Source organism: Channa argus, chromosome 15, assembly GCF_033026475.1.
Source record: "Channa argus isolate prfri chromosome 15, Channa argus male v1.0, whole genome shotgun sequence".
Classification (NCBI taxonomy): domain Eukaryota; kingdom Metazoa; phylum Chordata; class Actinopteri; order Anabantiformes; family Channidae; genus Channa; species Channa argus.
Genome location: NC_090211.1, coordinates 19,436,897 through 19,450,414, shown reverse-complemented (window position 1 = coordinate 19,450,414; position 13,518 = coordinate 19,436,897). Strand labels below are relative to the sequence as shown.

The following is a 13,518-nucleotide window of genomic DNA, read 5'->3' as shown; positions in this document are numbered from 1 at the left end:
ATATCTGATGCGTGTCTGTGCTCTCTGGAAGAAGGGTCTCTAGAGAAAATACGTAACCTGAGCAGATTTGAAAATGTATAAATGAATCTGTTCCTTTAATGCAGTAATATCACTAATATTCCTCATTTCTGATTGGTTAGTGCATCATTCTGGCCTCAAATGTGCCACAAATCCTATAATCCTTCTACTTTAATCAGTTTTGATGTCAAAATCCTACTTGCACAAACTGCACAGGGCATTAAAAAGGCAGTGATGCACCCACATTTTCCATGATGTACAAAATTACTGAAAAATTAAGGGCTGGCAGTCATTTCCCACTTCGAATAAGCCTCAGCATGTGAACAGAAAAGCATACAAAATATTGATGCTCGTCACACATCGCTTGAGAAAAATCTCATCCACCAAAAAATAAGAGAAAAGTGAAATTCTCTGCACCGGCCGTATTTGATCTTAAACCTCTGATGAGTGAGGAGAACTGTATTGATTTCTTTGCCGACATCCACCATCCTATTTTGGCACTAGACCCCGACTATCCTGAAGAACACACTGCTGTGCCCATCACTTCAGATGGCTCTAATATTATGGAAGTATAGGTTTTTTTTTTCAGCTTCTGACATGTCAGAGTCAGTAAACTCGCCGTGAACTCCCAGCAGAGAGGTGCAAGTGCTGCACAGACAGTTATGTATTCCGTTTGTGAATGTGTGAAGGGTGTATGAATTACATAAATGTGTCGATGAGTTTGCTTTTCCTGAGAGGATTCACGCAGAAAGTCGAGTTTCAAAAGTGAATTGTTAGTTTATCAGATTACATGTGCTGGTGTGAGGCACGAAGGACAACGACACTCACACACTAGATGGCACCAAAAACTAACAGGAAGCATGACTGGAATTTTAAACAGCTTTGTAACACACACACACACACACACACACTTGACATTTTTCATTTGCTTATTCCTTTTCTTTTAATTGTGCAACAACAATAATTGTGGTTGTGTTGTTCCAGCACTGGCACAAAGACTCAATCTGCACACAAACAACGAAACGATTCCGCGTTTCCTTAGTTCCTGCAAAAACCTAAAACCATTTGTTTACGAAGATAAAAATGGACAAAAAGCTCAAGTAGCTCTGACAAAATCCTGAGCAGTTTAAACACTTAAAACACTTTCACTAACGAAAGAAAACCTTTTTTTAGTTTTACAAAAAACTAACAACTACAGCCCAACCAGCACTGCAGTATTAAACATAAAGGTCAAAGGTGGCTTGGATCATAAACTGAGCTCAGGCTACAGTCTTTTATTAACATAATAGACCAGTTCTGTGTTTTAATAAGTTATAGAACATTATAGGCTGATCTTCTTTGATGCACCCGTAGTTTTTAGTATATTTACGAACCATTTAGCTCCAATAAAGCAAAGAAAACTTCATATTTGGGTTTCAAATCCTCAAAACGCCTTTCACGCTCAGGCCCCGAGTTAATGTTAATTCGTCATAAAACACTGAAATAAAACCTGATTGAAAGCACCAGCATCACTACAATCAACATCGGGGGCATTGCAGAGACAAGCTTGACAGAAATCAGTGCGGCTGCAGAAGCTATTTGAAGCTGAAAATTCCACTGCTGACATTTACGCTGAATACAAATTTGTGGAGCTCAGACGCTGCTGGTTCAGTCGGAGTGATTGTTTCTTCTTCTCTTTTTTTCCCAGGCTCCCGTCTTCTACTTTGCCATTCCGCGGTGTCTCTGTGAGAGCTTGAGCTATTTCCTGCCACAGACATGTTGGATGTGAGACGCCTCATCCCTCACACATCTCAAATTAGAGCTTTTAGTGCCTGCAACCTTCAGAAGTGTTAGCTCCCACCCACCCCCACCTCCTTATTACCGGGGTGAGAATGCACATCACACACTAATTTTATACACATGAGATCATTGCTTCCCACACAGTGTAAAGAGTTTTTTTCTCACACTTCTGTCTGTGTGTTACTTCTCTCTATAGGTCCCATGCACAGTCTGAAATTAATTTTTAATAACACAGGCTTGTGGGCCTATGCATCCCACTGAAAATGAACATGTACTTTGCAGCAGGTCTGTATCATGGAACGCGCACACACACACACACACACACACACACACACACACACACACACACACACACACACACACACAAAAGGGTCATCATTCTTTCATCTCTGCTGCTGTACAGCTGATCCATAGGGAGCCTTCAGGCTGACTTATGGCCATTAACACAACACATTACACTACTGCTGTAATGTGTTGCTGGGCAAAAGAATATTAAGCCGGAGGGAAGAAAAACTAATTTTGTGACGCAACACAGACCGTTGAGCATGTAGAGAAATATTTCTATTTAGACTGAATGGTAAATAGAAATGAAAAGCCACACCCTCTCTGTTGAGGCTGCCTACAATATTTTAGCAGATGCTGCAACTATGATGCATTATGGAAAAAAAAGGGCCCTTAGTCCTCACCCCGACTGAATATACAGAAAAGTGTGAAGGAGGCACAAAACATTAGCAAATGAGGCTGTGTGATTCTGGTTTCAGTCATATGTTGTCGTTTTGGTTTTATTATATGTCTGTCCTCGAACTTCTGTGGTAATAGTGGGTCTTTTTGATTTAGTTGTGTCCTTTGTTTTGTCATAATGTGTCTACTTCAAGTCGTTTACAACTCTTTGTGGTACCTGTGCGTTTGATTTTGTTGATTTGCCTCTTTTGCATCTGCAGGGGCCAAAATTTGTGTGCTAACATTTCAAACGAGGATTTAAGGAAACCGCTTGTGCCTCTGACCTCCTGACACAAAGACAAGAAGTACTGCTGGAAAAGTTGGCTACATGCTGCAGGACTGTGCTATCAGACTCCACGGAGCAGTCTTATTTGTCTCCCCTCCCCTCCTCCATCTCCCCCCTCCTCATTCTGCTTCAGTAACAGACAGGATTTTGCCTGAACAGCGGGGACATGCGCGCTGAACAGGGGGAGGAGGTGGAGCACAATCTGTCTGCTTCTGATGTTTGCTGTTGACTCCATGATCGCTCAATTATGGTGCGGGACTCTGCTTTTCTAAGCGCCTGTCGTGGTAAAGCGGGGAAGTGAGGAGCGGTGTTGGTTCCGTTCAGACACGGGAACATTTTTTTTTTCATACTTTTTCGCTGTTTGCCGCCTTTGCAATTCTTATCGATCAGGAGTTTTATTGGCATATTTTTCTGATAAACGATCAATCTCGCCGCCACCCTGAAGTTCATCGTTGTCATTTTAGCCGCCGGAATGGTGGCCTTCATCGGAGCGGTTATCTGCATCATCGCGGCGGTCCACACCGGATCCTCTAAGGCTGCTGCGGCACAGCATCAACCGGCAACCGACAACTATTCGCTGTATCCGGACGCTGCGGCGCAGACCCCCGCTGCAGCAGGTTCCGTGGCCAAGCCCGGATCGTTGGGAGCTCTCCATGGTTCTGAAACGCCTGACTCTGAAGCGCCCACTTTCAACATAGGGCTCAGCGGGGTGAACGGGGTCACTGGACTCAGCGGACATGACCCGACGGTCAGTCGACTAATCTGCACGCCGATCCGCGCCGGGGACTGCAACACGAAAAACTTTCAGCAACAAGCGGACGGCCCGTCTCTGTACGCGGCAGAAGACTGGGGCTACCTCCGCACCACCGCGGAGGAGCTCCGGCAGACGGTTCTGCAGCAAAAGGACCAGATTTTAAGCGACCAGCGGACCATCAGAGAGCTCACGGGGAAGCTATCCGAGTGCGAGAAGGGGCTCAACGGAAGAAGCAGCAGCGCGGACAGACGCGGCAGCGCCGCGGGGCTGTGGGGGCGCAGAGGAGCGGCGGCGGAGACGCACCTGGAGCGGATCATGGTGCGGGACAGCCCGGCGGCGGACCCCGAAGGTGCCCACTTGCTCACCGTCAGGGCTGTGGATGAACTGGAGCAGGCAATCACCCAGCTCAAAGACCGCATAGAGAAACTGGAGGTAAGATGAAGAATTAAAAAAACAAAACAAACGCACACACCTGAAATATCAAGTCATATCAGGTAGCACGTATCTGAGAACCTGAAGAGGCATTTTCCTGTTAAGACTGAGTGAGAGTGAGGTTGATAACTGTATAACGCAGTGCACCTTCAACTCGAGCTACAGTTTGCAGTAACAAGTGATTATGCGAGTTCATGCTCGTCTTCACTCTACAGTCACTGAGTGGTTTCTCACAGTGAGGGGTTTCACTTTACATGGCAACAAGTGAATTGTCCAGCAGGTTTTGTGTGCGTTTGATTAGCAGCCCCGAATATTTGCATGCATCGTGCCAGAATCGAGCCTGATCACCACGTCACGTGACTTATTTTGAAAGGAGGTAACCTGGTCACAACATGGAGATTTTGCCGTTTTGTCTAAAGAGGAACTGCCATGTGTTAATCCCTGCAGTCACTGCTTTGGTGAGGTTGTCATGTGGTGCCAAGAAAAAGAAGGAAATGCAAAATTAAAAGAGAGATGAAAGGAAAGGCAGGGGAAGAGGGGATGGGGGGATGGGGGGGATGGAGGGTAAAAAGAGAATAGCAGCAGCAGCAGCAGGAGGAGGAGGAGGAGGAGGAGGAGGACAGAGTATTGCTCAGTAACATGAAAAGTGTTCTTATCTGAACAGAATCAGATGATGTATAACCTCATTTTTGGTTAAAGAAATACTATAAATAATGCACGAGGTGCCCGTGTTTGCTGAAAGCACCGACTAAACGTGCTCCTCTGCAGAACAGCACTCCTCACTCAGTGGTAGTGTATGTAGGACATGGCTGGATGGGGTCTTTTCTGTGTGGATAATGGGCACTTTGCTGCACACTGTCACCATCAGATAAAGAAAAGCCACCTCCGTGTCTTACACTGCTCTGGAGCTCTGCACATTTTCTTCCTTTTTTTTTTTAATAATGTGGTGAAATGTCACAGAAGACTAATTAGCAGCCAGTGCGTTTTGCTGACCGCCTCTGTGGCTCCTTCACCACCGGAGTCACGTTTCTATGAACAGCAGGTACTTGGCCTACTTTACTGGCACAGGTCGGTGTTTACATCAGGTCCTTTGTGCTGGTAAATATGCAGCAACACAGAGAAAGTTGCCTTCTTCTTTCATGTGATCTGCTGATCAAGCATCTTATACACACACACACACACACACACACACACACACTCCACTTTTCCAGTCACTCCTTTTGTGGCAACCAGTCTTCACTGGGGAGGATGGAAGCAGAAATCACGGGCAACATTCCTCGTTAACCTTCAGCTGCTTGCAGCGGCAACATCTGGTCAGACGTATGATGCAGAGCATGGTGACAGTTAATGGTTTTCCAGCTCCAGCATTACTCAGGGCCTTGTTTGTTAAACAGCAGTTTCTGTATGACGTCCACCTGAATGCTCAGTGGTATCACGCTGATCCAGCCACAACCTGGTGATCCAACACACTGTGTTGAAATTTAATTCATGGGGTGTTATGATCTACTCTGTGCTTGGAAGCTTATTATTTGTTTTGACTGAAAAAATGAATATACAGTATGAAGGAGGAATCCGTACAAACTGACTACCAACTCTGTAATTAATTAGTGTTCTCTTTTCCCCTAAAACACTATTGTAGCACCAATTACAGTCTAAGAATTCTCTACATAAAAAATACAAATATGCACAGACTTGATGAGAGAAGCAAAAAGTTCTACCTAGAGGATAAATCTATGCATCGCCACTCATCCTGTTTCATATGTCTCAACATCGACCACATTCTTTGACACTTAATTTCAAACACCCTTCATTCACCATTGTCCTGCAATTTGGATATTCGAAATGTAATAACTTTGATCTTTCTTGACATTTTATTAAGCACAATCATCAGGGTAAATTCTAATTTGTGCCACTTAGGTCGCCAAGTAGCCTCCACGAACCAAACTTCAGTGACTACGGTTTCACTCTCAGAAAACCCGGCGTCTCTTTCCCTAACCCTCCTTTGGGTTGACAAGAGGTCAAGAAGAAGGCTACACCCTAGACAGGACTCCATCTCAGGGCCAATACAGACAGACGACCGTTTGCCGACAGGCAATTTAGAGTCACCAATTAACATGCATGTCTTTGGGGTGTGGGAGGAAACCGGAGTACAAGGAGCAAACCCACACAAGCATGGGAACAACACGCAAAGCACACGGTAAGGCAGCAGCAGGGATTCGAGCAAGCGACACTCTAGCCGTGAGGCAGCAGCACTAATGTAAATATGTATTGGAAATTTTGCTGTGGGAATGTTTTCACATGTAAATATCTGCCTTGGAGCCTGACCCCAGGCTCACTAACAGAACTGTCAGACACTTGAGAGCAGATCACACGTCATGCAGTCATACAGGAGTGTTGACACTTGAGGCTCCGCATCAGTGTACGTGTTGTAGTTTGTAGACCTATTTGTGTTGAGTTGTAAAAGTTTTACACACGTTAAAACGACGACTAAAGGCTCGGTCAGCACTTCAGATGTCATGGGAACATTTCAGGGATGTTGACCTACATTTTTGCTGACTTTAGCACAAAGCTAATGCTGTATGCCCATATAAATGTTGGTGTGAAAAGAATGACGAGCCTACTGGAGAAAGGTAATGTCAGAAGGATTTTTAGCGGACAGCACTGATGGGAACATCCATTATATATCTTATTTTTTATTATCTGCGTGGTGTCTTGTGGTCATTTTACAGCACACTGTAAAACAATGTACCTGGTGGAAATACTGAACAACATGGGTTTAAAAAATCTTGCATAATCTGTTTTGGCATTTCTTCCTTTTTGTTTGGCTATTATTTTAGTACAGAATTATGCTGTGGAGTCTTAACAGTTTGTTGCTGACTGAAATAGTTCTCATAATGTACTTGGCAGCCGTTGTGACTTTCAAGTATTTAAAAGCCAGAACATGGCTCCGGCCCAAAGCTTCATCTTAATAGTCGTTTGTGTTTGTTTCCAGGCTACATTAACAGTGCAATATTTAACAACGTGCCAATAACAATTCAAAAACAATGAACCAACGTGGAAGGAGAAGCATTTGTATCTGGTCAGAGCCAAACAGCAGACAAACACAGCAACTAGCTGATAAACATAGTGGCATAGCAGCTAAGGAGCAAAAGGTTTCCAACAGATCCTCCTGTCTCCACTGTCCAACTTGGGCATTTCGCATTGCGTATCGTAGGGGAACAATCATCATTAAAGCGCACGGAACCTCTGCCTTCTGTGGTAAAGTCCCGTGTCTTGATGGGGAACTTTGGCTCAAAATAGTTTTGTCTTTGCTTTAGGCAACAAATTCCCTTCTTTACATTTAGCACCAGAGCAGCCAAAAGACTTGACAAAGTGACCAATTGTTATACCTTGAGAATGTGATGGGGCTGAAGTTCTTCATGGGATTCAGGAACAGTGATGGTTACAATGGGAAATCTGGTAACCTGGACCTGTCCCAAAGGCTGCACAATGTACCAGGAGGCCTACAGCTCACTAACTGACATTCCATTCAAAAACTAGAGCAATAAAACCCAGCTAACTGTGGCATAATGGGGATTCTAACACCCAAGAAATAGTCCCACACATAACCTTCATTGCCATCATATTACTTCACAGCAAATTACATGTTGACACTTTAGAAGCTTCTCCATCCAAAATGCAAAGTTTCAAAAAAGCAGTTCCTTGAATAATGTTGAGAACGACAGTGCATTATCGTAAAGCAGCAGAAGTACTGCTGCAAAGCCTGCTGAAAAGAACACACAGCAAGTGAGAGAGAGCACTAGAGATCACGTTCAAACCCACACTCTGAACCAGTTTCCCTACATTGTCTCCCTCCTCTGCAGTCAGACATTGGCCCATTTCCACACAACCAGACGGACAGCAGCTCGTCAGGAGCGGCAGAGGAAAGCAGGAGGTCTGGTGGCCCAGAAAGGTTGGCTGATCCTGGACACAAGGCTGGTGCTGACAGGCCCTGGAGAATGGAAGACTTCGAGGGGGAGCTGGAAAAGAAGGTGGAGCAGCTGGAGAAAGAGAGAAAAGCCCTTAGGCAGGAAACAGAGAAACACAGACAGGAAATTGACTTGGACATCAATAAACTACACCGCCGAATCTCAGGAATGGAGGAAGGTAATATACTGAGAGAAATAAATGTCTGCAAGCACATCTGTGAATAGATATTGTTTAATTTAAAATATACCGATGTATAAACTGAGAGAAATTACAAGTGAATGTGATTAAACACCTGCACAATGGTAAGAAATAATCTTCAGTACTCTCATTTTTGTATTACTCTTAATTAAATCAAGCCATGGGGTTTCTTTAAGATGAATTTATTATGTATAATTTATGGGGGGAAAAAGATAAAAAAGATCAGAAAGACTGTTAAATCCATGCCCTGCTGAAAAACAGAGATGTTTTGATGTGTGGATACGGCGTAAGAGAGCGAATTCTCTCTTCACACGCTCTCCGTCGACTTCATCAGGTGTCTCGGGGCATTCGTTTCCAGAGGGCTACCGACTCTCCTTCCCCACACGGACAAACTACATGTACGCCGTTGTGAAACACGCCATCCCAAAGCTGCGCGCCTTCACGCTCTGCCTGTGGCTGCGGCCTGCAGAGGGAGGCATCGGGACGCCTCTGTCCTACGCCGTTCCCGAGCAGCCGAACGAGCTGGTGCTGCTGCGAGGCCTGCATACCCCTGCTGAGCTACTCATAAATGACAAGGTACCGTTTGCCTCTATACTTTTTATTCCAGGGGGCGTCTTTGGAAAATAACGTCAAGAACATCTACCGGATGTCTGTAGTGGCCTGGGTTCCGTTCCATTTCCCAAGAACAAGTACTGTTTGTCACATGGGATATTTGGAGATTCAATTCCTTAACGCTAATGCTTCAGGCTGGTGTTCTACAACATTTTATTTTAAATTTTAGCCAAGATACAAAAAAGATGTATACAATCGAAAACTAATTGAAGCGTGTAATTAATTATGAAATAAAACAATTGCCGTGGCAAAATATTTCATACTTCATATTGGATGGAGATTAATTTGGTATGTGGGCATTAATTGGGCAGTAGATGAGACAGCACTTACTATGTAATGCAAATGTGCACCCATGGAAATCTGTGAAATACAAGCCTCCAATCCCCCAAAATGTATTTAATCTTCAGAACTGTAGGAAACTGTAGAAGCACAGCGGATCTAGCAGTCTGCAGCATTATCTTGGCTGGAGATAGTGTGAGTGACTTGATGCCAACCAGTGAGCCCAGCTTTGTTTTTTGGTAAATTAGGACCATAGGAGGCGATTCACTAAGACTTTAGTGAATCTCCACTCACATTGCATCTGCTATGAAGGAAGAAAAAAATGACATATTAGCATACAAGTACGATCAAAGGAAAGATATCAATTTTAGCAGCCCAGCTAAGTAGTCTCATTAGTGTGTTAATGAAACATTAAGGCCCCGCAGTGACGTCACTGCAGCCACTGCAGTGGCTTTACGTATAATTCAGGGGAAGCCGTAATGGTAATAGATGCCTGGAGGAAATGCTAGTGTCCTTGGAGGTAGCACAATGTTCTTGAGAGTGGGAAAAATTGTGACAGCCAAAGTTTGAGTCCCGAAGGCTCGACAATCTGTCAGATATATGGATCATTATCATGCAAATGCCATTGCGCCCTCAGTTGCAATGACATGTCTTACATTTAAATGTGCAATAGACCAAACCGCCAGAATGCAAACCTCTTTTCTCAGGCCTGTCCTTTCGCTCTTCCTTTCCTAGGTGGCGCAATTGCCTCTGAACCTCTCCCGAGGCAGCTGGCAGCACATCTGCGTGAGCTGGAACCAGAAGGGAGGAGCCTGGCAGGCCTACCAGGGGGGGAAGCTGAGGGGCGAGGGCCACGCATTGGCAGCTGGACATCACATCAGACCTGGAGGAGTCCTCGTACTTGGGCAGGAGCAGGTGAACACATCAGTGAGCGAATAAAAGTGGAGTAGGAGAATTAAGTTTGGACAGATTAGAGGCGAGCAAGGTTGGCAGCTTATTGCAAAAGAGATTTAATATGGCGTGTTCTTCAGACTAGTGCTGACTACAGCACTGCAAGCAAATATGTTACTGATTGCAACTGTGGGACCATTTACTCACTAACATTTCCAAGAGCTAGAAAATATAGTAAATTAAAGTAGTTAATAAATGCAGTAAAGATCTTGGTGGAGAGAGAAAGTAATTCTACAAAATCTGCTTAATTAGTATCACGCACTCTGATAAAGTGTTGAGGTGACTGTAGTTTATGGAAGAGTAAGACAAACGGCCAGTTATAAATCAGTTTTCTTGCGTCTACCAAAAAAAGAAAAAGTCCATTTTCTTTTCAAGTCTTCAGTTATTATCTACAATTACACTGTTTCCTGTCTGCAGCCCATGTGACAGTAATCCTTTCTTCTCCAGGATTATCTTGGTGGGGGTTTTGATTCCTCTCAGGCTCTGGTCGGAGAGTTGTCTCAGGTGGGTCTTTGGGACCGGGTCCTGTCCTCTGGCCAAGTGGCCAGTTTGTCTCGCTGCAGCAAAGTATCCCAGGGCAACGTGGCTCCCTGGACTGAGACTGGAATTGAAGTTTATGGCGGAGCCACCAAGGACCCAGGAGAACCATGTAGTAAACATAGCAGGAGGTCTCAGTGACTGAGGCTTTGAGGAACAGGGGGGAAGTGAAACAAAGGAGGAAGTTGTAGCCATTTTAAGACTTTCACTTTCCATCTGCCCAGCATGCACACTGCTAAATGATGTTTACTCTGTAAGATGGACTGACAGTTACTTAAAAATGTAAAATATTGGCAGATGTACATTTGGAGAGGCCCTTTGCCAAACTTCTAGTAACCACAAGTGAAGCCATCATGGAGGTCCAGCGTAGAATCGTTTAATACAGGATGTCTGTCTTCATAAACACACCTGTAGTCTCGCTTCACATGAGTAAAATGATTTGCATCTAGAGTCGGGTTTTCCTAAATTATGCTGTTATTGCTCCGACTTCCAACTTTTAAGGCTTCGTTAGACAGCCAGCTAGCAGCCTAAGCAAGGAAAACATCCGGGCTGTGTCCCGAATCACCCCCTACTCACTATGTAGTGTGTTTTATAGTAGCGAGCGATATAGTTAGTGATGATGCAAAGTGTCTAGAATGTGAACTACTTAATGTTCACTATATAAGGATTAGGGAATGAATAAGGACACAGGCCTAGTTTGAGCATTAGCATGAGTCTACTAGCAAGAACTGCTAGCTAAACTAGCAAAAGCATCAGCAGAATAATAATTAGCCGACCAGAATTTCTTAGATATTCTGTAAGATGTTTTTGGTAGGAATATCAAAACAATAATTAAACATTCCATAAACTCACACTTTCTCACCAAGAGACGTATCGTATCCCCTTTGTGTCTGTACAGCCAACATGAGGCTACTATTAGCCGCTGGCTAACTGAAAATCGGAGGATGCGGCAAAATTGGCTCGAGCCCACAAACCGACCAAGAACAAACAAAAGGCGCAAACAAAAGGAATATTTTAAAATATTTCTCAATATGGGTTGTTAATTATTGACTAATTAACTTTGGTAACGTTGTCAAATCTGCACAAGTAACAAATACATTTATTTAAGTATTAATGCTAATGCTAAGCTAAGCTAACCAGCCGCTGGTGGTAGCATCGTACGTAACGTTCCTACATGTGTGTGCTATTAATCTCAAAACTTAAATCTTAAAATTGTTTGAACAAGTGGCCATTAACAAATCAAAGGCCAATGAGCTGTTAGCAGCCGCTGTAGCCTCCGAACCGTTCACCTCCACCGTGGCTGCCAGAAGCTGTGTCGAGCCTCCGCAAATCCCCTCTGTGAGTGCGTTCGGGTCAGAGTGGAGGTAATTAAGGGCTGTGACAGCTTTGGAGCTGGAAGTCAAGGTGAGGCAGTGAAAACCGTTGGAGAAAGCAGGGGGGAAATGAAGTAGTAGTGGATGATGAAAGGCAAAAGGAAGATGGGGCAATGATATATTGTTTCCATGCAGCATGGTGTTTTCACATACTTGCAATCTCTTGTCGTTGCGATGTGTTGTATTTCACAAAAGACGGAGGGACAGTGTTTCCTGCGTTTCTTTACATTAATCTATGAAGGAATCGGGGTCTCTGACACTGGCTTTTTTTTTTTTTTATTAATTTATGTCATTTTGTGCTAATGGTAAGTAAAGTGGTCTAATATAAGAATTATGTTCAAATTGTTGTGGACTTTGTTTTTAAAGTCATGTCTTACTGTAAATGCCAATTTTCAGACATGCATCTCTATATACAGTGTTGCTTTCATAATGTACTCACAGCAATTTTGCCATTTGAAAATACTGACTGTTTACTCTTTGGAATAGATACATATATATACATATATGTATATATATACAGACACACACACACCCACTCTGTAATATGGTGTGTTAAATTTAACAACCTGCAACCTCCAACTTTTCCTGCCTTCCTACATTCCACGCATGAGTTGTACTGTATGTCCGTAACACGCCTTGGTGCATCCCGTACGTTTCTGAAAGTCCATCTCATGTTTGTGCTCTAAAACCACTTGGATGATTATCTCAACCGCTGTAGGAGACGTGTTGAAGCTTCGGACACGGCTAGAATAAGTGGAAAGTGCCTGTCGGGGTGTTTGTACCCTTATAAACAAATCAAATGTGTTATCCTGATGAGGAATTCGCACTGCGAGATATTTCGAGCTGATTAAGCGTCAGCGTTTCTGTGAATTCCCTGCTGATTTCATTCTTTCCCATTTAAAAGGTTTGATAAAACATTTGAAAAACACCGACGCAGGACTTGAAACTCCTGTGCAGTGCTGCCAAACTGATGCTAAATCAGGTCAAAATCCATCTTGCTGTGGCTAATAGTGTCTTTGATGATGCCTCTCAGTCTGCAGTATTATTACTATTATGCCTGTGTCTGTTCAGCTCATCTTTGAGCTTTTCTGGGGCTTTTGACAGTGATGTGGCATTTTCACGTTTACGACTATTGGAATTGAAGCTTTTAAACTATTGCCGTGTCTTTTCTTCCATGATAATTCCATTTTTTCCCAACTGTATGCTGGTGTCTGTCTATTATCCTGTTTGTTTAAGCACTACGTCCACGTCTTGTATGGTGTTGTATTATTCTGCATATGTGCTGTTGTACAAAAGTCAAATCTTTATTAAAGTTCCAATTTCCAGATGAAATTGTAGTGCTTTTGAGCTGATGGCTTCAGAGAATCAAAAACAAAGACATACACGCACTTGTGAGTGAGAGTTCTCACCAGCCTCAAAAGAATTTTTTTTTTTTTTCCAGTGGCAAAGGACTAAAGCAGGCTTCGTTCTCCGAATCTTTTTCCTTACAAGCACATTAAAAGCTATGAGTTCAAGGAGAAAAGCCCAGAGCCTTCTCCAATGCTTGTGGCAAAGTGTGAATGAGAAACTGAATTAAAGAGAATCTACTGCAAATGTTAACAGCAGGTTCT

At 43.6% G+C, this 13,518-nt stretch overlaps 1 protein-coding gene across 2 annotated transcripts; it reads left to right on the top strand.

Annotated features, from left to right (window-relative positions):
• The first annotated feature begins 2,795 nt into the window (after positions 1-2,795).
• cbx6b (chromobox homolog 6b) lies at positions 2,796-13,240 on the top strand. Of its 2 annotated transcripts, none has more exons than XM_067477612.1 (5): positions 2,796-3,989; positions 7,853-8,135; positions 8,491-8,732; positions 9,783-9,974; positions 10,446-13,240. In XM_067477612.1, the coding sequence occupies exons 1-5, from the start codon at positions 3,276-3,278 to the stop codon at positions 10,674-10,676; spliced, it is 1,662 nt and encodes a 553-aa protein (XP_067333713.1). In that variant the 5' UTR covers positions 2,796-3,275; the 3' UTR covers positions 10,677-13,240. The 2 variants fall into 2 exon arrangements, with proteins under 2 accessions (XP_067333713.1, XP_067333714.1); XM_067477613.1 differs by having other exon boundaries at positions 2,799-3,989; positions 9,783-9,962.
• The last annotated feature ends 278 nt before the right edge of the window (positions 13,241-13,518 follow it).

Coding starts and splice junctions, on each gene's coding strand:
- cbx6b (XM_067477612.1), top strand. CDS start 3,276: ATGGTGGCCTTCATCGGAGCGGTTATCTGCATCATCGCGGCGGTCCAC. Junction 8,733..9,782: donor AGCTACTCATAAATGACAAG/GTACCGTTTGCC, acceptor TTCCTTTCCTAG/GTGGCGCAATTGCCTCTGAA. Junction 9,975..10,445: donor AGGAGCAGGTGAACACATCA/GTGAGCGAATAA, acceptor TTTCTTCTCCAG/GATTATCTTGGTGGGGGTTT.